This window comes from Chiloscyllium punctatum, chromosome 45, assembly GCF_047496795.1.
Source record: "Chiloscyllium punctatum isolate Juve2018m chromosome 45, sChiPun1.3, whole genome shotgun sequence".
Lineage (NCBI taxonomy): Eukaryota > Metazoa > Chordata > Chondrichthyes > Orectolobiformes > Hemiscylliidae > Chiloscyllium > Chiloscyllium punctatum.
The window spans coordinates 14514783-14538510 of record NC_092783.1 but is presented as its reverse complement, the minus strand read 5'-3'; the positions used below and the strand labels follow the sequence as shown (position 1 = coordinate 14538510).

Sequence of the window (23728 nt, the reverse complement as noted above, 5' to 3'; positions counted from 1 at the left end):
GCATCATTGGTAGCCATGTGTCATGCCCCAGAACACCGAAGGGGAGTGAATGTTGTGCCTTTATTCAAGAAGGGTTACAAAAACAAACCAAGGAGCTGTAGACCAGTAACCTTAACATCTGTGGTAGGTAAACTCCTTGAGGAGATTGAGATATAAACTATACGCGCATTTGGAACAACAGGGTTTGATTAGGAGTAGTCTGCATAGCTTTGTGAGTGAGAGATCATGCTTCACAAATTTGTTAAGAGTTCTTTGATGAAGTGACCAGGAAGGTTGATCAAGGCAAAACAGTAGATGCAGTCTATGTGGATTTTAATAAGGCCTTTGATAAGACCCCACATGGTCGGCTGCTCTGGAAGGTTGGATGGCATAGAATCCAGCAGGAGCTGGCAAACTGGACACACAATTGGCTTGATGGTAGGAAGCAGAGGGTAGTAGTGAAAGGATGCTGGCCAGACTGGAGGCCTGTGACTAGTGGAGTGCCTGAGGGGTTGGTACTGGGCCCATTACAGTTTGTTATCTATATCAATGATTTGGATCAGAACGTACAAGGCATGATCAGGAAGTTTGTAGATGACACAAAATATGTGGTATAGTGAAGAGTAAGGAAGGTTGTCAGAAAGTGCAGCAGGACCTTGATCAGCTGGGTAAGTGGGCTGAGAAATGGCAAATGGAGTTTAATATAGATAAGTGTGAGGTCTTGCAGTTTGGAAAGTCAAATCAAGACAGGGGTTTCATGGTGATTGGTAAGGCCTTGAGTGTAGTCTAACAGAGGGATCTGGGTTCAGGTGCATTGTTTTCTGAAAGTGGTAGAAGGCAGCTTTTGGCACACTGGCCCTAATCAGTTAGGGCAGAGTATAGAAGCTGGGAAGTTATGTTGCAGTTGTCCAGGACGCTGGTGAGGCCGCACTTTGGAGTAGTGTTCGGTTTTTGTCACCTTGGTGTGGGAAGGATGTTATTAAACTAGGAAGAGTGCGGAAGAAATTTACAAGAATATTGCCAGGATTCAACCGTGAGTGTTATAGGGAGGGGTTGGACAAGCTAGGACTTTTTTTCTTTAGAGCATGGGAAACTGAGAAGGCATTTTATTGAAGTGTATCAGATCATGAGAGGTATGGATGAGGTAAAAGGAGTCAGTCTTTTTCCCAGGGTTGGGCAATGGAGGGTTGAAGGCATCAGTTTAAGGTTAGAGGGGAAAGAACAAGAGGGAACCTGAGAGACAACTTTATTTTTTTTTACACAAAGGGTAGTATTCAGATGGAATGAGCCGCCAGTGGGAGTGACTGAGGCAGTTACATTAACAACATTCAAAAGGTATTTGGTCAAATACATGGATAAGAAAGGCTTAGAAGGTTTTGGGCCAATTGCAGAGAAATGGGGTTGGCATGGATGGACATTTTATTAGCATGGATCAGTTTGAGCCAATGGGCCTGTCTCCATGCTGTAGGATGTAGAATCCAGAGGCAGTATGTTCCTATTAGTGCAAGGCGGGTAGGTGTAGGGAATGAAAGATGACTACAAATTGACACTTTGGTCAAGAAAAAGGAGACGACAATTGGCAGGTATAGACAGCTGGGATTGACTGCATCCCTCAGACTGTAAGGACAATAGGAACATACTCAAAAGGAAAATCAGGAGGGCAAAAAGGGTGAAGGAGAATCCAGAGAGATTCAACAAACACATGAAGGTCAAAAGAATAACTCAGGTGAGAATAGGGCCCCTTAAAGATGAACAAGGCTGCCTATGTGTGAAACCACAGGAGATACTAAACAAGTATTTCACCTTACTATTTACTGTGGAGGACATGAAAGCCAGAGAATATGGGGAAGTAAGCGATATCTTGAAGTGTTTCTATTAGAGGTGAGGTGGTGCTCAAAACACAAAAGGTGATAAACCCCCAGGAGCTGATCAAGTGTGGGAAGTTAGAGAAGTGATTTACTACTGGGGCACTTGCCGAGATATTTGTATCATCAACAGCCATGAGTGAGGTGTCAAAAGACGAGTGTGGCGCCATTATTTTAAGGTGGTAAGGAAAAACCAGGAACTATAGACAAGTGAGCCCGATTAGGGATAGTCAACATACTTTGTGGATAAGAAATCACGTCTTACTAACTCGGTTGAGTTTTTTTGAAGTGACAAAGATGATTGATGGAGGCATACTGGTAGCCATTGTCATATGGACTACAAGGTGTTCAACAGTTCCACATGGTAGACAGGCAGCAAGGAGTCCGGGGACCTAGCCATTTGGATACAAATTTGGCTTTGCAGTAGAGGATTGTTTTTTAAATTGAAGGCCTGTAACCAGCAGCATGTCCCAAGGATCAGTGCTGGCTCTATTTCTTTTTGTCATTTGTATGAATGATTTGGATGTGAATAGAGGAGGAATGACAAGTTTGCAGATTATACCACAAATTTGTGGTATAGTGGACAACAAAGGAGGTAACAGGACCTTGGTCAGATAGGCTGAGGAATGGCAGATGGAATTTAATTTAGATCAAGGTGGCGTATTTTGGTAAGGCAACTCAGGGCCAGTCTTATACACTTAAATGGTAGGAGTCAAAACGTGTGGCACTGGAAAAGCACTGGTCAGGCTGATGAACAGCTTATGCTCTCAACACAAACTCTCCTGCTCCTCGGATGCTGCCTGTCGGCCATGCTTTTCCAGCGCCACACTTTTTGACTCTGATCTCACTTTCTCCACATTTAAATGGTAGGGTCCTGGGACTTGTCTCCAAACAGAGACCTTGGGATGCAAGTTGATTGTTCCTTGAAAGTGTAGTCGCAGGTACACATGATAGTGAAGGCAGCATTTGGTATACTTGCCTTTATTGGTAGGATCACTGAGTATAGGAGTTGGGAGGTCATGCTGTGGCTGTACAGGATAATGGTTAGGTCACTTTTGGAACACTGCATTCAGTTCTGGTCTACTATAGGAAAGATGTGGTTGAACTTGAAAGGTTTTGAAAACATTTACAAGGATATTTCCGGGCTTGGATGATTTGAGCTATAAGGACAGGCTGAATAGACTGGGGCTATTTTCCACAAAGTGTTGGGAGATTGAGGTTAATAAACCTTAGAGGTTTATTAAATCATGGGAGACATGATAGGGTGAATATCCATGGCTCCAAAACTAGCGAGCATAAGTTTAAGATGAGAGGAGTAAGATATAAAATGGGCAAAACATATTAAGTCATATTCTCATTTTTGATTGTATATGCCAGCATAAAGTCTTTAATTGTTGCCTTAATTTCAGTTTAAAGTTGAAATATTTCCTTTTTCTAACTTGATTCCCAAGTACGTAAGACTAAAGTGTGACATCACTTCATGGTACAGTTCTAAAAATAATGCCTATGTTTAAAGGCAAATAGTATTCAAGGTCAGATTGTAAAAACCATGACTGCAGATGCTGGAAGCCAGATTCTGGATTAGAGTGGTGCTGGAAAAGCACAGCAGTTCAGGCAGCATCCGAGGAGCAGGGAAATCGATGTTTCGGGCAAAAGCCTGATAAAGGGCTTTTGTCCAAAACGTCGATTTTCCTGCTCCTCAGATGCTGCCTGAACTGCTGTGCTTTTCCAGCACCACTCTAATCCAGAAGGTCAGATTGTGCCTATACAGTAGGAGTTGTAATTCCCAATAGTAAATCTAATGAAATATCCATTCTCACCTTTTCCAGGCAAAAGGTGTTCCCCCTTTTACCATGCAACCTTTGCTTTCTATCTCTCATTACATATTCCTATTCATTTCACATGTCATTGTTCCAATCTATATTTGACTGTTTTATTTCCAAACATTATTTCAGATTTAACCAAGCAATCTGATGTAAACAAAAGACTAATCTGTTGTTTTATAGCCAGGTCTCCTTTCTAATGCTTCAGGATTGACTCAGTGACAATGAAGGAACATGGGAAATATTTCCAAGTCAGGGTGGCCTGTTCTGTGGTAGAGTTCCCAAGTGCCCGCTGTCTTCATCCTTCTAGCTGGAATAACAGTATTCAATTGTTTTTACCCTCACCAAGAATAACAACTTTGCTTAAGTTAAGTGGAAATATTTCAATAGGATGAATGATTACCCTGATTCCATAATTATGTTTTTCAATTGTCTTTATTTTACACAGGAAATTGTACACATTTATTGGGGTTGTCCACGACCACGGCCAAATCCACCTCTCTGTAAAACAAATGGGACAGTTATCAATTTGTGAATGTCTGGAACATCTCACGAGTAAAGCTTAAGAAAACACGAAGACATGATTCACTTGATGTGTTTGCAAAGTATCAAACAAAACTACATTACTTGCTAACTCCCTATCTGTACAGGAACAATATAGTTTACTTGTAAGCAACAGATTTTATGGGGAGTAGGTGGATTAGTAATACTGTTATTGGATTCACAAGCATACAAACAAGACCAGCAGCCACTCAGCCTCCCCAAGGCTGCTCTGCCATTCACTAAGATCATGTCTGATCAGTTTGTTTTGAAACCCATTTACCCATCTACCTCTGATAACACTTGATTCCTCTAACAAGAATCAATCCACCGGTCTTAAACATATTCATGGCACTGCCTTCTTCGGCACAGATTCTAAAGTCACACAATCCTCAAAACAAAAAAATCTCAATCCTGAAAGGGTGAACGTTAATTTTGAAATACTGTCCCCAGTTCGGAGTTAATCCCATGGCAAGTGCTATGAAAGAATAATAAAAATATCCAATACGAGGGACAGAATAATTTTGCACTTCAATCAATCAAATGATTTTAAAGTGCAACCTGAAGTATGTAATTTATTTTTAAACAGCGCAAAAAATACAAATGCAAGATGTTGTGAAATGTGAAAAGGTTCAGAAAAGATTTACAAGGATGTTGCCAGGGTTGAAGGGCTTGAGCTACAGGGAGAGGCTGAACAGGCTGGGGCTGTTGTCCTTGGACTGTCAGAGATGGAAAGATTACCTTATAGAGGTTTATAAGATCATGGGGGACACAGATAGGATGAATAGACAGTCTTTTCCCAGGGTGTGAGTGTCCAAAACTAGAGGGCATAGCTTTAAGGTCAGAGGGGAAACATATATATATATATATATATATATATATAAAAAAAAGGACCTATGGTGCAATTTTGTCATGCAGAGGGCGGTATATGTATGGATTCAGCTGCCGGAGGAGGCTGGCACAATTACAACATTTAAAAGGCATCTGGATAGGATATGAATAGGAAGGTAAAAACAATGACTGCAGATGCTGGAAACCAGATTCTGGATTAGTGGTGCTGGAAGAGCACAGCAGTTCAGGCAGCATCCGAGGAGCAGCGAAATCGATGTTTCGGGCAAAAGCCCTTCTTCAGGAATAAAGGCAGTGAGCCTGAAGCGTGGAGAGGTAAGCTAGAGGAGGGTGGGGAGAAAGTAGCAGAGAGTACAATAGGTGAGTGGGGAGGGGATGAAGGTGATAGGTCAGGGAGGAGAGGGTGGAGTAGATAGGTGGAAAAGGAGATAGGCAGGTAGGACAAGTCCAGACAAGTCATGGAGACAGTGCTGAGCTGGAAGTTTGGAACTATGGTGAGGTGGGGGAAGGGGAAATGAGGAAACTGTTGAAGTCCACATTGACGCCCTGGGGTTGAAGTGTTCTGAGGCGGAAGATGAGGTGTTCTTCCTCCAGGCGTCTGGTGGTGAGGGAGCGGCGGTGAAGGAGGCCCAGGACCTCCATGTCCTTGGCAGAGTGGGAGGGGGGAGTTGAAATGTTGGGCCACGGGGCGGTGTGGTTCATTGGTGCGGGTGTCCCGGAGATGTTCCCTCAAGCACTTTGCAAGAAGGTGCCCAGACTCCCCAATGTAGAGGAGAACTCATCGGGAGCAACGGATACAATAAATGATATTAGTGGATGTGCAGGTAAAACTTTGATAGATGTGGAAGGCTCCTTTAGGGCCTTGGATAGAGGTGAGTGAGGAGGTGTGGGCGCAGGTTTTACAGTTCCTACGGTGGCAGGGGAAAGTGCCAGGATGGGAGGGTGGGTTGTAGGGGGGCGTGGACCTGACCAGGTACTCACGGAGGGAACGGTCTTTGTGGAAGGCGGAAAGGGGTGGGAAGGGAAATATATCCCTGGTGGTGGGGTCTTTTTGGAGGTAGCGGAAATGTCAGCGGATGATTTGGTTTATGCGAAGGTTGGTAGGGTGGAAGGTGAGCACCAGGGGCGTTCTGTCCTTGTTACGGTTGGAGGGGTGGGGTCTGAGGGCGGAGGTGCGGGATGTGGACGAGATGCATAGGAGGGCACCTTTAACCACGTGGGAAGGGAAACTGCGGTCTCTAAAGAAGGAGGCCATCTGTTGTGTTCTGTGGTGGAACTGGTCCTCCTGGGAGCAGATACAGCCGAGGCGGAGGAATTGGGAATACGGGATGGAGAGGGACATGAGTCAAAAATGCTGGCAAATAGAACTAGATTCATTTAGGTTGTCTGATTGGCATGGACGAATTGGATCGTAGGGTCTGTTTTTGTGCTATACATCTCTAAGGTTCTATAACTAACAACATTACAATGGACAGTCCATTGGACTTTGTATGCTGAGCTGGAAGTTTGGAACTAGGAAGACCTTCCAGCTCAGGACTTTGTATACAAACTTCACTTATTCATTGCTTTGGAACTGGAAAAAATCTTTTCACTTTCTTCAGCCACGGGATCAAATTTCAAGTTACTGTGCACCCCACTTTTAGAAAAAAGACAATACTTACAAACTGGAATTCTGTAGCTGCACCAGCACCAGCTTCAGCCTTTTTGTCTGCACCAACTGTAAAAACAATTAAGGTCTTTATAACAGTTTCCTACTGGCATAGATCAAAGCATCCATTACAAACATCAAACCCAGTTCTCAAATGGATAGCATTCACCAGTTTTAAATCAACAGTCCCTATACCCTGTGCTGACAGTAACTCGACACAGCAGCGCTGAAGTCAGTTTCTGAATAAATCTGACCCAGAATCCGAGCTGGAGCCTGATGACTCAGGGCAATGTGCTGACCCAAGTGAGTGGAAGACAGAGTGGATAGAGTTGATTTAAAATAAAGGAGTGGACCCAAATTCTCTATGTCCCTGAAGCTACTATTTATACAAAGGGCAGGTATTCTTTTGATCATCAACAAACTTTAGGTCTTTGTTGGGTACCCTGCCCAGTCCGCCTGGTAACTTGTTGAAAGGGTCCACTTTTCAAGTGAGCTACTACTTAATGGAGGGAAGTTCGTTAACAATCATGGGACTTCAAAGGGTGCTGTTTTTGTGACTTAATATTCAATATAGAAAATCACACTAACAAAACACACAAGTTTGGGTCAACATTTCCCAATACATTGCAAATAATTCACAGTCGCACAAAATATACAGAATATAGCCATAACCATATTCAAAGCCAGACTTCAGATTAATGGCCAGAAAGGACCAAGCAAAATTGTAACACTCCAACAAACGCCATCTCTATCAATAAAAATTGAAAAGAACAATAAACCTGGCCTCTGCGATATCTACAATAGGTGGAGGAAGACAGACTACAGCCAACCTTGACAATGGTATGAAAATGAAACAGATTCATTTCTTTAGGAAACAGGAAAGCCATAAAGCAGCATTCGTATCAAGACTACAAAATTTCACTCCTTGCCAAAGACAACGTTCTGCCAATGCCAGCAAAGATGTAAGCAACATCCAGCCAAATCTGAAGATAAATAAACAACACCCCTCAATCCCTAGAAAACACCAGATCAGGCAAGGAGCTGATCGAAGACACTTAAAATCCACAAGAAAACATTGCCACTTACATTTATCCTTTTCAAATAGTTAGAGGATTTAGAAAATGTAGAAAATCTAAAGCACAAAAAGGGGCCACTCTGCCCATCATGTTTGCACTAGCTGAAAAACAACCAACCCAGCCTAATTCCATTTCCATTTATAAGGCTTCAGGTGCCTATCCAGGCATCTTACATGGAATGTATTCACATTCTAAAGGCAGTGAACACAAGACAATCTGACCCCAAGCCAAGAGGCATCAGTTGAATAAAAGGAGACATCCAAGGTTTGACTGTAGAAGCAGAAGGGTTTTACTTTTCTGCAAATGCATTTTAACTTGAAAGATTTTTATAGACCTTTCAGCAGTTAAATCAAGACACATTTCTACATGCTATGGAGAAGTCTGGAATCCTAAAAATTTAGAATTGTTCATTTTAAAACTGTTGGTTCTCGCTAACTGAAGGCATCAAGAGACACGGGGAAAGATAGGTTTCATGCAGAAAGTCTGCAGATTAGATACTGTAAGGTAAAAGAAGATTAATGGGCTAAATCATCAAAGAGTGATATAAGGCATTGAAGTTTAATTCACTCAGCTACTGGAATCCACTTGTACCATTGCTAATCTTCTACTTAACTACCGATAGTAATTCAATTGGAAAGACATGTGTTAATACAAAAGTGTGTCTGGCTTCACTCAAATAGTTCTCCACAACTGGTATAATGGATTGATATACAGAACTTCCCATCATCTTGATGAGTAAAGGTCCCATTCAGCAAGTTATTGCTTAACCACAAAGAACAATAAGGTTCAAATTCACCCCCATTCAAATGCTGGCATTAAATTCCCATTAGGCCACTGTCTATGGATCATACCTCAGTGCAAAAGTTACCATGAGGCAAGGTGAGAAAAATAATTCGAAGGTATAATACATGAAATACGTCGCTGCACACACAGATATGCATTTAAAATCCAAAGTTGCTTCCCTATGTCAATTAACCACATTGCTCCCACATGAACATTTCCATTCTGGGTCTGCTGCAGTGTTTCAATGAAGCTCAATACAAACTAGAACAACCACTCCAGTTTCATTTGGGCACTCTTCAGCTTCCGATACAGATCTTCAAACTTCAGAGCACGAGTTCTGTTCTCCAACTTCTGAGTTTACACCCATTTGACATCTCCCTATTGAAGTTAATGCACTCTGCTACTGAAATCTGCCCAGAAGGAGCAATTCCATTCCAGGTCATTCCAGATGGCTGCCGAGCTCACGGGCTACAATTTGACCTCCCATGTGAATAACAATTCCCTCCAGTGCATCTCCTCCACTTCCCGCACTCCTGCCCTTGAACCTCACCCTTCTAACTGCAACAACCCCCTTGTCCTCACCTCCCACCTCGCTAATCTCTGGATTCAGCACATCATCCTCCGCCGTTTCGCCACCTATAAATCAGACCCCACCAGATATATACATTCCCTCCCCACCCCTATCTGTGTTCTGTAGAGACCATTCCCTCCGCGACTCCCTCGTTAGGTTCATGCGCCCTCACACGTTCACTCTCCACACCCAGCAGCTTCCCTTGCCGCCAAAAGGGATGTAAAACCAATACCCACACCACCCCCTCATCTCCATCCATGGCCCGAAAGGATGTTTTCACATCCGGCACCTCATCTACTGTGCCCATTACTTTCGATTTGGTCTCTTCTACACTGGGAAGACAGGACATCAACTTGCGGAATATTTCAGAAAACATCGCGGGGACACATACTAATCAACCCCATCACCCCGTGGCCAACTACTTCAACTCACCCTCACACTCCACGAAGGACATACAAGTCCTGGGCCGCCTCCACCACCAAATCCAAGCCATCTGACAACTGGAGGAAGAACACCTCATTTTCCACCTTGGGACCCGTCAACCACATGGCATCAATGTTGACTTTACCAGTTTCCAAATCTCACCTCCCCCACCTCATCCTAGATCGAACCCTTCAACTTGGCATGCCCTCCTGAACCAGCCATCTTGCTTCCCACCTATCTGCTCCACCCTCCCCTCCAACCTATCATAATCACCCCTGCACCTGTATCCATCGGTCACATTCCTAGCTACCTTTGCCCCTCCTATTTATCTCTCAGCCCCCTTCCCCAACATTCCTGATGAAGGGCTTATGTCCGAAACATAGACTCTGAAGAATAATTCAGTCAGAATGTTAACTGTGCTTCTCTCTCCCCAGGTGCTGCCAGACCTGCTGAGTTTCTCCAGTACTTATTTAGTTCATTTGAGATTTCCAGCTTGAGGTAAGTTTGCTTTCATTAAATAAATTAGATACCCTAGTCCTTGTTTTCACTCCAAGAAAATTTATAAAACCCAACAAAAAAATTTAGAAGGTTTGAATTTGGGCTCACATAGCAGAAGTGTGCAAGGAAAGTTCAAGAATTCTTTATAAAGATAGAGCGAAGCAAATACATTATCTGGGCTAAATCTATTATTTCTCAAACTAACCAGTTAAACGCAAACAACTCAAAAAGATCAGCCATCTTCTGGTATGGCTAGCTGCTTTTCGTTTTAAACAATGTACAGAGTTCCTCAAGTTCCACTTTGAATACAAAAAGGGAAAGCCTTTTCGGGTTCTGGAGGCGGGGGGGCTCATGTCTAAGCGGTTTTTGAGAAGATTTGTAGCTCAGGTTGATGATAAGTATGCAAGTTACCTTGCTGAGCTGGAAGATTTGTTTTTAAACGTTTCATCACCATGCTATGTAACATCAGCGAGAGTCTCCTTTGAAGCGCAGAGACTCTCCCTGATGATATTATCCAGTACGGTGACAAAACGCCTGAAAATAAATCTTCCAGCTCAGCGAGCTAACTTACATACTCACGTTCAAGTTAAGTTTCTTTGAACTGTGTCCAATTTGTTCCACTATTGATAAATTATAAACCTGGAATCAGAACACACAAAAACTAGATTGCATCAAGTTAGATATCATCCATACAACTCAATGGCTGATGATCAATACTTACGGGGAGCAGCCCGCCTGTAAGTGTCTCTGTCAGCTTCACCACGAAGACGAGCTGGACGGTCCTCACCCAGACCTGCAAATATTCCAGAATGTTAACACACTATATCTGAAGGGCAAAAGATTAAAATGGACTTCAATTTATACACCACTTTAAACATCAGAACATGAGAAAGAGTGCTTGAGAAACACTGCAAATGTTTGTAATGTGGGTTAATACCCTCGTATACCAAGCAAAATCACAAACAGCAAAGAAATGACAAGATTATCTATTTTACTGGCATTGGTTGGTTGACCAAGATAATATTTGTTTCTTTTAAGTCTTGTTCTTACTCCAAAAGTTAAGCACCATCTAAATAATAGTGCAGCGTCTCTCAATAAATGCCAGCATTAATTACAAGCTAAGGTCGATAGTATGGAACCCAAATCTATGAACACAACTCGAGTGTAACCATTCAGCCGAGATTGATGTTATTACAGTAACAGCTGAACCCCATAGTAGATCTTAACTGGAGGCCAACTGGAGGCCAAAGCTAACGCATTGTAATTGGGCCAGTGGTGCAATAGTTTTATAGCCCCAAATGTATAAAGCTTTTTGCAGCAAATTCTACCTAAGGAGGGTAGGTAATTGATACTATTTGAATTTTGCCATTCTTCCATGAACACACTATAACAAACATGAAACTCAACAGCTTGATGTGAGTGCGCCTTGGTAACAATTTTAAATGTAAATATCAGGACTTTAATAAATGCAATCTAATTTTAGAAGTCTATGATATTAGGAGATGGATGAAAAATAGTCTCTTAATATGCACAGCTTTTACTGGGCTTTTTGTCTCATGTTGTGGCTCACTAACTTGATTTGAGTCTTTTGAAATAGTTAAAGTGCACTGAAAATGACAGAATGGTGGACATGATCTGTACTGACTTCAGTAAGATGTTCAACAAGGCTCCACATGGTAAACTGGTTAACAAGGTTAGATCACATGCAATACAGGAAGAACTAGCCATTTGGATACTGAACTGACTTAAAGGTAGAAGACAGAGGGTGGTGGTTGAGGGTTGCTTTTCAGACTGGAGGCCTGTGCCACAAGGATCGGTGCTGGGTCCACTGCTTTTTGCTGGTGTTGCGGACATTGAAGATAATTACCTCAGTGTACAATGGGATCTCAATCAGATGGGCCAATGGGTGGCACTTGGAGTTTAATTTAGATAAATGTGAGGTGCTGCATTTTGAAAAGGCAAATCAGGGCAGGACTTATACACTTAGTGGCATGGCCCTGGGGAGTGTTGCTGAATAAAGAGACCTTGGAATGCAGGTTCATAGTTCTTTGAAAGTGGAGTCCCAGGAGAAACAGGATAGTGAATTCAGCATTTGCTGTGCTTGCCTTTATTGGTCAGTGCACGGAGTATGGGAGTTGGGACATCACATTGAGGCTGTACAGGACATTGCTTCGGCCAATTTTGGAATACTGTGTTCAATTTTGGTGTGCCTATCGAAAAGATGTTGTGAAACTTGAAACGGTTCAGGCAATATTTACAAGGATGTCGCCAGGGTTGGAGGATTTGAGCTATAGGGAGAGGCTTGAACAGGCTAGGGCTGTTTTCCCTGGAGCGTCAGAGATAGATAGGTGACCTTACAGGCAGTTATAAAATCATGAGGGACATGGATAGGCTGAATAGCTAAGGTCTTTTCTCCAGGGTAGGGGAGTCCAAAACTAGAGGGCACAGTTTAAAGTGAAAGGGGAAAGAGTTAAAATGGACCCAAGAGGCAACGTTTTCATGCGGAAGGTAATACTTGTACAGAATGAGCTACCAGAGGAAGTGGTGGAGGCTGGTGTAATTACAATATTTAAAAAGCATGGGTATGTGAACAGGAAGGATTTAGAGGGATATGGATAAAATGGGACTAGATTAATTTAGAATATCTAGTCAGCATGGACAAGTTGGACCCAAGGGTCTGCTGCATGCTGTACAGCTCAATAACCCTATTTGCGGTGAAGGTTCAAGAGGCACCTTGAACCATAAGTGATTCAAGATGTCAGACTCCACAAAGTCTTGATTCACACCTTAAGAATCTTGGTCTAAATTGGATTCTAAAATTACAGCACCCAAGTTGCTTTTTACTGCATTTAAAAGGTTAAAAACTGTAGCAGGGCACAGTGTAAGAAATGTGCAAAATACCAATGTACACTAAATTGGTTTGAAATGCAGCAACCTCACGGGTAGAGATTTGCTTGACAAACAGACTGGCCAATGAATCAGACAGAAAAATAAGCTTGGTGATATCGCCACCAAATTGGGTCACAACTTAAGGATGAAACATTGACAAAATAAAATGAGCACCATGTACTGCCAATCACAGTCTCACCTAAGTGAGCAAAGAATTTTAACATGTTTGAAATACAAAATTTCAATTGCTAAATACTTGATCACAGTAAGGTTCAAGTCGTATGATAACATATTTCATGCACAATATACATTCCATGACTAGAACAGCCTAAAACTCCATTAATTGATTTTCACCAATTTTCTGAACTGGCTGCTTTGATGTAGATGAAGTGGAGAAGCACAACTTCTCTGCTTGCGGAGAAACAGTAGAAGAGTTAAATATATAATCAAGGGATGAGCGGTACTGTTTCTTTACAGATAATGCATCATTCTCCCTCCAAAGCTCAATGAGTTTCCAGTATTATTACTCAAGAACAGAGCTGTGCAAACATCAGGCTAGTACCACCAGAACAGACAGTAACATTGCATAAAACTTCCCAATTATTCCAGGTACTGAGGCATTAGGAGAGTAGGCTACTCAGCCCCTCAAGTTTATTCCATCATTCATGGCTAATGCTAGCACAATGTCATCTATTCACCTTGATACCCTTACCTACTAATCTCAGTTTTAAAATTAACCTGAGCACCAAATTCTGGGGATAGAATTTGCCCCCTCCTCAGTGTACAGGAGTGGGCATTAAAATTAAAACTCGGCCATTCTGGACAAACGCAAGTTAAAAATATAATTCATAACCATTTCTACATATGTAATAACAACATACTTGTTTTGGATGAATACACCACAGCAACACTGAGAAACCAGTTTTCAGTCATTTATATAGGAATCTTGTTGCACAGAATCCCTATAGTGTGGAAAGCAGATCATTTATCCATTGAGTCCACACTGACCCTCCAAAGAGTATCACTCCACCTCAATTCTGTAACCCTGCATTTCCCATAGCTAGTTCATCTAGCCTACAAATCCATGGACACCGTGGGCAATTTAGCATAGCCAATCCACCTAACTTGCTTATCTTTGGTCTGTGGGAAGAAAGTGGAGCACCCGGAGGAAACCTGTGCAGACACAAGAATGCCTGTGTGGAGTCTGCACAAGTGGACGCAAACCTAGGTCCATGGTGCTGTGAGGGAGCAGTGCTAACCACGAGCCATTGTGCCTCCCTGATTTCTGCACGTGCAACTCTTGCCTTTTCAGCTGGAAAGCAAGGCATGATATAATGCAGAAAATGGGCATTTTCTATACATCAATCTTGCTATAACAAAGCGTTAAAAAAACTTACAGATCTTAGTTGTTGCAGCCTCTAAGATCGTAATCCTAAGGCCTAGCCACACCTATTTTATTCCATTTTCTTTTTCCCAGTACATTATCTTTGCAGTGAGCCCCATTCAATCTCAAGGTAAAACGACCTGACAAGACAGCATGTCCAGAAACCGATGCTTCCATGCTGGATGATTCTACAATTCGGGTGGCTCAGATTCCAGAGCCATTTTGAACATTTATTTTTCAAATTAGCAGGTTAATGTGAGGCACATATAAATGAAATAGCAACAAAAAAAGCTAATAAAATAATGTTGTATTTAAATATTTATATAATCTTGGGCTTTTGTCAAGCTTGTCTAATGTTAACAACTGCAGGATTAATTCTCCAAAAAGTATATTACTTTTAGGCCTTGGCCTGGCAGTCTCAGGACGAGTCTGGCGACGTAGAGTAGCTGGAACAATTTCAGGAGGAAGGTGAAGATAGTCACGCAGGTACTGAATGCCCTCGTTTGTCAAATACCAGTAGAAATGTCGCCAAGCAAACTGCTCCTTTACATAACCACGAGATTTCAAAGACTGTAGATTAAAAAGAAACAATTTAACTGTCAGGTTGTTTTTAGTATATCTGATATATAACTTATCATTCAAATTGAATCCTCCATGTTTAAAATACAATATACAAGATTCTGAACTACTAACTGGAGTAAAGCAATTATTTGAGACAGATGTGCAGCCTTCAGGCTAGAGCAGGTACCTATCCTTATGTTCGCATATCAAAAAACGTGTTTCTTTTATCACTATAGCCCTCAGGTTTACTGATCCATACTGTGCAATGAACTGCTTTGCAACAGGCTTTTCTGGACTCTAGATTTACAAAGTTTTTCATTCCCTCAAAGGATCTGGGACATCACTGGAAAAACCAAGACTTGTGGCCCAGTCTGAAGTGCCCTTGAAAATGTGGTGATGAACCATTGCCATCTATCTGGTGCAGTTAAGTCCACAGTCCTGTTGGGAGAGTTCTAGGATTTCAATTTAGTGACATTGGAAGAATAGCAATACAGTTCCAAGTCAGGGAATGGTTTGTGGCTGGGAAGAAAATTTGCAGATGGCGATGTTCCCATGCTGTCTAATCCATCTAAATGTTAGGGGTGATGGGTTTGGAACATATTGCCAAAGAAGGCTTAATATTTTGCTCCAGTACACTGTGTATGGTATACACTGCTGTCTCCGTGCATTACTGGTGGAGGGAGAGAACGTTCGAGTCAATGGTTGAAATAGCTATCAAGCAGACTCTTTCACCCGGGATAGCTTTAGCTTCTTCAGGGTTGCCAGAGCCACACTAAAATTACCTTGGCCGTGCAGATGATCTATTGGCTCTTGGAAACGAGTGGTGTTTTCATACAACAGAATTAATAGCCTGACCTGTACTTGCAGCCGCAGTATTTATGTGGCTGGCCTAGTTGCTGCTGATGAACAGTAATCTCCAAGATGCTTACACTGAAGGATTCGGCAACCATAATGACACTGAAAAACGGGAAATGGTTAAATGTTCTCATGTTGGAGATGGTCATCATCTGGCACTTGTGTGGCACAAATGTCACTTAGTCATAGAAATGTACAGCGTGGAAACAGACCCTTCAGACCAACTCGTTCAAGCCAACCAGATATCCCAACCCAATCTAGTCCCACCTGGCCCATATCCCTCCAAACCCTCCCTATTCATATAGCCATCCAGATGCCTTTGAAATGTTGCAATAGTACCAGCCTCCACCACTTCCTCTGGCAGCTCATTCCACACACACACCACTCTGCATGAAAAAGTTGCCCCTTGGGTCTCTTTTATATCTTTCTTCTTTCACCCTAAACCTATGCCCTATTGCAATTTGTTAGTCAAAATCTGGTAGTCCAGCTCTAGCTGCATACATGGATACACACCGGTTCAGTTATTTTAACAGGTATAAATTGCACTGAATACTGCACAATCCATAAATATCCCTGCTTCTGACCTGAGGATGAGGCAGCCGAAAATGACTGGTCTTAAAATACCACCTTGAAGAATGCCTACAACTATGTCCAGGGTCTTTGACGTACAGCCTTCTATAGCCACGATCGCCTTCCTTTGTGCATCCGACTCCAAACCTTAACCCTCCCAAAATTCCTGTTGACTTCAATTTAGCAAGGGTCCCTCCGGTTCACTTGGTTAAATGTTCCATTGATGTCAAGGGGAAATCAATCATACGTCACTTCATAAATTCAGCTCTTTTGTTAATGTTTGGATTAAGGTTAAAATGATGTCGGGAGTTGAATGACCCTGGTGGAACCCAAATTCAGAACTAGTGAGCAGGTTTTTGCTGTGTCAATAGCACTGGTCAACCACACCTTCCACCTCTCTGCTGCGGTTTAACAGGAGGGAGGAGTGATAATCGGGAGACAGTAAGAACTGCAGATGCTGGAAATCAAATGCAAAAGATGTGAAGCTACAAGTGCACAGCAGGTCAGACAGCATCCAAGGAGCAGAAGGTCAACGTTTCGGGGTGAAACCCATCAGGGCTGAGAAGGAGAAGGGAGCCCAAAAGTACAGAGGAATCTCAATTATCCGACATGCGATTATCCAAATTTTGGGTTATCTGACAGGATCGCAAGGTCTCGATGCTTGTGCTATCCAGCATTCGATTATCTGACAAAATACTCCCCGGCTGTGTTGTTTGGATAACCATGGTTCCTCTGTATGTAGATGGAGGGGAATGGGGCTGGGGGAAGGGTGGGTGGGATGATGAGGTGGATGCAGGTCGGGGGTTACTGCGATTGGTCAGTGGGAAGGGTGGAGTGGATAGGTGAGTAGGAAAATGGCCAGCTTAAAACAGATCAGGGAGTTGGGAGAGCTGGGGAGGAGTGACTTTGAAGCTGGTGAAGTCAATGTTAAGGCTACTGGGCTCTAAGCTTCCCTAGTGAAATAAGGTGCTGTTCCTCCAGGTTTTGTGTGGCCTCACTCCGACAGTCAAGGACATGTTGTCAAGGGAGTGGGAGGGGGAATTAAAGTGGATGGTAACCACAAAGTTAAGTTGGCGCAGATGCTCAGTGAACTGGCCCACGTACGTGTGTTTGGTCTCCCCAATATATAGAAGACCACATTGGAAGTAACAGATTCAACAGATGAGGTTAAATGACACGAATCTCTGTTGGATCTGGAAGGATTGTTTAGGGCCTTGGACAGAGCTGAGAAGGGAAGTGGTGCGGGGACAGATATTGCACTCTTGTGGTTGCAAGGTACTGGGTGTGATGGAGAAGTTGGTGAGGAATATAGAGTTGACAAATGATTTGCAGAGTGTCCAATCCCTGTGGAAAGCGGATGGGATGGGAAAGGAAATACCTTTTTGGTGGTGGGATCTGATTGTAAGTGGCAAAAGTGTCAGACAATGATGCAGTGGATTCAGAAGTTGGTGGGATTGTATGTGAGAACTAAGGGGACTCTATCCTCATTGTTGTTGGGGGAGGGGATTTGAGGGCAGAAGTGTCAGAGATGGAGGAGGTATGTTTCAGGACATCCTTAATTACTGAGGGGAAACTATGGTCCCTGAAGTAGGTGGAAATCTGGGATGCCCTGGAGTAGAACACCTCATCCTGGGAGCAGATGTGGCAGAGGCAGAGGAATTGGGAGTATGGGATAGCATTTTTGCAGGCGGGTGGGTGAGTAGAAGCGTAGTTGAGATAGTTGTGAGGAGTCAGTGGGTTAGAAAAGGTATCAGGGGTGAGTTGGTTTCCGGAGACAGAGAAGTCCAGGAAGGGGAGGGAGGTGTCAGAAATGGTGCAGGTGAATTTGAGGGCAGGATGAAGGAGTTGGTGAACTACCAAGCTCCTTGCAGGAGCACAAGACAGCACTGATGCAATCATCAACATAGGGGAGAAAGAGTTTGGGGACGGTGCCAGCGTAGTTGCAGAAGAGGGACTGTTCCAGAAATCTTACAAAGAGGCAGCTTGGGCCCATGGCTACCCCTTTGGTTTGTAGGAAGTGGGAGGAATCAAATGAAAAACTGTCGAGGGTGAGGACCACATCTGCCAGGCAAATGAGGGTGTGTCAGTGGAGGCGGTGATAATTGGCTGGGATGTCATTTGTGGACCAACCCTACCCAGGCAATTTTACACACTTCCAGATAGATGTCAGATTTGTCCCTTTACTGGAACAGGGAGAAAGTGAGGAGTGCAGATTCTGGAGATCAGGGTCGAAGAGTGTGGCGCTGGAAAAACAAAGCCAGTCAAGCACCATCTGAGGAGCAACACAGTCAACGTTTTGAACCTGAGCTCTTCATCAGGACTTAGGGGGCCAAGGAGGTGGGTGGAAGGTGGCTGGGAATGTGATGGGTAGATGAAGGTGGGGGTTAATGGCGATAGGTCAGAGGGTGGAGTCAATAAGTGGGAAGGAAGATGGATAGGCAGGACAGTTTAAGAGGGCGGTGCTGAGTTAGAGGGTTGGATCTGGGCTAAGATGGGGGCAGGGTAAATGAGGAAACTGGTGAAATCAACATTGATCCGATGTAGTTAGAGGGTCCCAAAGCAGAAGATGAGATATTCTTCCTCCTGGCGTCGGGTTGCTAGAGTTTGGCGGTGGAGCAGCCCTAGAACTTCCATGTCCTTGACGGAGTGCGGATATGTTCGGCCACTGGGCATTGGAGTTGTTTAGTGAGTTAGCCCCAGAGATGTTCTCTGAAACATTCCAAAAGTTGGCATCTGGTCTCACCAATATTGACACTACCACATCGAGAGCAATGGACACAGTAAATGATGCGTCTGGAAGTACAGGTAAAGCTCTGTTGGATGTGGAAGGATCTATGGGGCCTTGGATAGAGGTGAGGGGGGAAGTGTTGGTGCAGGTTTTGCACTTCTTGTGATGGCAAGGGAAGGTGCCCTCCGCTCTAACCCCAACCTCACCAGCAGACGAAGCTTTGGGGGGGGGAATAGTTTGGCCCATCAACACTCCATTGCTGAAGCCAGACGCTAACTCGCAGTCACCTCCTCCTAATGGCCCCTCGACCACAACCTCACCTCACATAACTATCATCTTGCTAACCACCCACAACCTCAACACCTCAGGGAGGGTCTCCCACCAACAGCCTCCAACCTCAGTCTGGAAATCCCATACCACCCGGTTCTACCTTGTTCCCAAAATTCACAAAACCAACAGACCCAGTCGACCTATCATCTTGGCCTGCTCCTGCTGTACCAAACTTATCTGTACATTCGGTACACCACCCACACCCTCCACCTCCTCCATGACTTTCGTTTCCCCAGCCCCCAATGCCTCATCTTCACCGTGGACATCCATCTGCCGTGACAAAGGCCTACAAACCCTCCGCTTCTTCCTCGCACCAACCAGTACATTTCCACTGACACACTCATTCAATTGAGTGAACTGGTCCTCACCCTGAACAATTTCTTCTTCAAATCCGCCCACTTCCTTCAGACTAAAGGGGTAGCCATGGGCACCTGCATGTGCACCAGCTATGTTTGCCTCTTTGTAGGGTACATGGAACAGTCCATCTTCCGCAGCTACAATGGCACTACCCCCATCTTTTCTTCCGCTATATCGATGACCGAATCAGTGCCACCTCTTGCTCCTAAGAGGAGGGTGAACAGTTTATCAACTTCACAAACACCTTCCACCCTGACCTCAAGTCCACTTGGACTATCTCAGACACTCCCTCTCCTTCCTGGACCTCTCCATCTCCATTTCTGGCAACCTACTCAACATGTCACATACGTAAACCCAACGACTCTCACAGCTACCTCGACGGCACCTCCTTCCACACTGCCTCCTGCAAAATTACTATCCCTTACTCCAAATTCCTCCATCTCTGCCACACCTGCTCCCAGAAGACCAATTTCACCACAGAACATCCCAGATGGTTTCCTTCTTCAGAGACTGCAATTTCCTCTCCCACATGGTCAACAATGTCCTCCAGCTTATCTCCTCTGCTTCCCACACCTCCAACCTTGAACCTCACCCCTCCAATCACAACTAGGTCAGAGCCCCGGTATCACCTTCCACCCCACTAACCTCCAGATACAACGCTTCATCCTCCAGCATTTCTACCACCTACAAACAGACCCCACCACCAGAGATATATTTCTTTTCCCAACCCTATCTGCTTTCCACAGAGACCATACCATCCCTGACTCCCTTGTTAGGTCCACAACCCCCCACTAATCCGCCCTCCACTGCTACTGCAAAAGATGCAAAACCTGCACCCATACCTCCCCCTTCACCTCTTGCACTTCCGACAGATTTACCTGTACTTCCACACAACATCTACTGCATCCATTGCCCTCGATGTAGTCTCCACATTAGGGAGAGAGGGCGCCAACTTGCGGAATGTTTCAGAAAGAGTCTCTGGGACACACACTAAACAACTCCACTGCCCTGTGGCCAAACATTTCAACATCTCCTCTCACTCCGCCAAGGACATGCAACTCCTGAGGCTCCTCCACCACCAAATTCTAGCAACACTGAGTCCCTCTAACCACATGGGATCCATGTTGATTTCACCAATTTCCTCATTTACCTGCCCCACCTTATCCCAGATCCAACCCTCTCACTCAGCACTATCCTCCTGAACTGCCCTGCCTGGCCATCTCCTTTCCCACCTATCTGCTCCACCCTATCACCATCACCCCCCACCTATCGCATTACAGCTAGGTTGCCCCAACCCCACCCTCTCCCATTTATCTCTCATCCCCTTGGGCCTCTCCTGATGAACAGCACATGCTCAAAATGCCAACTCTCCTACTCCACGGATGCTGCCTGACCGGTTGTGCTATTCCAGCATTACACTTTTAAACCCTTTACTGGAACAGCCAATCTAAAGGTGCAGTTGTTTTTTGAGCACAAATCCTTAGTATTGTTGCCAGAATCCAAAGCCTTTGTAAAGGTTAGTGCTTTCAGCTATTTCTTAATATCATGAAAAGTGAACTCAATTGGCTGAAGACTTGCATCAATGATAGCGTGGTTCTCTGAAAGTCGAACTAGATCACCCCTTTGCACTTCTAACTGAAACTGTTTGCAAAAATGCAAGGCCTATCCTTTGCAATGATTGACATTATCCCTCTCCACCTTTAGAGCATTTTGAGATCACTGGACTCTCTGAATACTGACAATGTTAAATCTTTCCACTAATAGTAACTATGCATTCAGCTACCAAGACCCCAAGCTCTGAAATATCTTCCATTTACCCAATACTGCCTCACTTTCCTCCTTTAAGATTCACCTTTAAACCTATCTCTGAGTAAGCTTTTGGCCATCCGCCTTCGCATTTCTTTAATAGAGTCAGTGTCAAATTTGTTTCATAACCTTTCCATAAAGCTCCTTGGAAATTTATGGACTCTTTATAAATCGTTGTTGTTTAAATACGATACCTGCATGGCTTTCATTACGTGCAAGTTAGGGACATTTTTGTCTGCCAATTCTGGATGTTTTGGCATATGCACATCTTTCTTGGCTACCATTACTCCCTCCTTGAAGAGGAGCTCATAGATAGCAATACGATTCTTCTTGGGCATCAGCATCTGAAATACAACAGAAAAGGGGTCTTCAATATTGGAAATCCACAGAAACTAGTTTGGTCATAACCTAATATTAGTGAATCACTGCCAATATTAAGCCTAATATAGGTCTATATTCACTATAACATTTACATTATGTGTCTGGTTAAGTACAATGCAGGAGTTTATTGTAGGTTGTAGCTCCCTTCGCATACATACTCTACATTGGCAGCATGTGTGGCCTGGCACACAGACTACCTCCTGTTTGAAACAACCTCCATCTCATTGCCTACAGTACAATTTTGAAGCTTATTAAGAAAATTAAACAGTAACAGGAGTTTTACTCCTAGGTATAGATAAAACCATTGCTGGTTACAAACCAGATTCACAGTATCAGTGTCCTAGTTAAGATTTGCTCCCCCATCACTTTCAATAAGGTGATGGTATTGTGAAGTGCCTCTGCAAAGTTGTCTTTCTTCAGTACCTCAATCTCTGCAGGAATGTCAGCAGCAAAGGCAGTCAGAAACACGAGTGTTATGTCACATTCCTGGACTTCTCAGTGTAAGGGGAGCACACAGACCAGGAACCTGGTTTCTGTATTGGATACAATACTTCCCACGATTTGGTAACTTCTCTGCTCCAAAGGGCCAGTCCTGAGGCTATCAGATTAGAGTTACAAACTACACTGATGATGAAACTGCTTTCAAACCAAAGCTTTCATAATTTTTAAAAATTAGTTACATCTGAAGATAAAATACAACCCATCTTTCAAATAGCACCCTTAACCAACTACTCAAGAGGCAACTTCAGAATATGGCTCCAAGCAGACAAATTAGAAACAAGTCAGCCATCCCTTCAAACCCTGCATTACCAATCAATAAAGATCACAGCTGATGTGTTCCAAATTCCATCTACTTTGATTTTTCTTTAACAAGTACCTGTAAGACATGACTGATCAATCCACCTTCACTTAAAAATATTCAATGACTCCTCATTCCCGAGGCAGAATATTGCAATGTCACACATTCCAGAGGGAAAAACAAGCCCCTCACTTGTTTTTTAAAAAAAATTACCCTAATTTTAAAAACACTGTCCCCTCTTTCTGGAATCACCCGCCCTTTCTATTTCCAATTTGTCAAGATCATTAAGAATCTATAGACTTGAATCAAGTCACCCTTTTCTCTTTTGAATTCTAGTTGAAGCAATTTCAGCCTGTTCAAAGTTCCTCAATAGACAGTCTGCACATCCAGGTACGAAACCTCTAAATCGCGTATTTTCTTTTTTACTTCAGAGCATCTCCACAATTCTTATTGTTAATATTAGGCTCAACAACCTATTACAGGAACCCATCTTTGAAACAGCGGTACAAAGGGTCACTTTCCCCGCATGAAACCAGAAAGCTTGCATAAAACATTAACTCAATACGAACGATAACTGTTCAAAACAGACGTCTTTAAAACTACACAACTTTCTGTAACTTTTATTCAGTCAATTAACAGAGCCTGAGGCCTAACCTCTCCATATCATCACCACCACAGCAGCAGCTGGGAAATAACGTATAAACTATTCAATAAGTACTCATGAAGTTGTAGAAATGAATGAGTGAATAAATGGAGATGACGCGTTTGAAGCATTATTGAGGTTTTGAAGGTTCATCCCACCAGGATGTTAAAGATATTTAAGGATTTGGACAGTCCTTCCTTACATACCTTGAACTCTAATAATAGGGCTGAAGCCGGAAAAGACCGAGCATGCGCACTCGGAGCCTCTTCCTCCTTCGCCGAGGGTCCTGAACGTTGGAGCCCGCGCCAGCTGCCTGACTGAAATAAATTCTCGAATAATTAGAAGAAATAGCTGAGTTTGATTACTTTTT

The 23728-nt window shown here is 43.5% G+C and overlaps 1 protein-coding gene across 1 annotated transcript; it reads right to left on the bottom strand.

The window, feature by feature from the left end:
• Positions 1-4083: 4083 nt before the first annotated feature.
• Positions 4084-23714, bottom strand: rps10 (ribosomal protein S10). The gene is made up of 6 exons (XM_072563333.1): positions 23565-23714; positions 21730-21879; positions 14724-14898; positions 10777-10848; positions 6718-6773; positions 4084-4168 (listed from the first exon to the last, which is right to left on the bottom strand). The coding sequence occupies exons 2-6, from the start codon at positions 21877-21879 to the stop codon at positions 4130-4132; spliced, it is 492 nt and encodes a 163-aa protein (XP_072419434.1). The 5' UTR covers positions 23565-23714; the 3' UTR covers positions 4084-4129.
• Between the last annotated feature and the right edge of the window lie 14 nt (positions 23715-23728).

Coding starts and splice junctions, on each gene's coding strand:
- rps10 (XM_072563333.1), bottom strand. CDS start 21,879: ATGCTGATGCCCAAGAAGAATCGTATTGCTATCTATGAGCTCCTCTTC. Junction 14,899..21,729: donor ACGTAATGAAAGCCATGCAG/GTATCGTATTTA, acceptor TTTAATCTACAG/TCTTTGAAATCTCGTGGTTA. Junction 4,169..6,717: donor CAGCTACAGAATTCCAGTTT/GTAAGTATTGTC, acceptor TTTGTTTTACAG/AGAGGTGGATTTGGCCGTGG.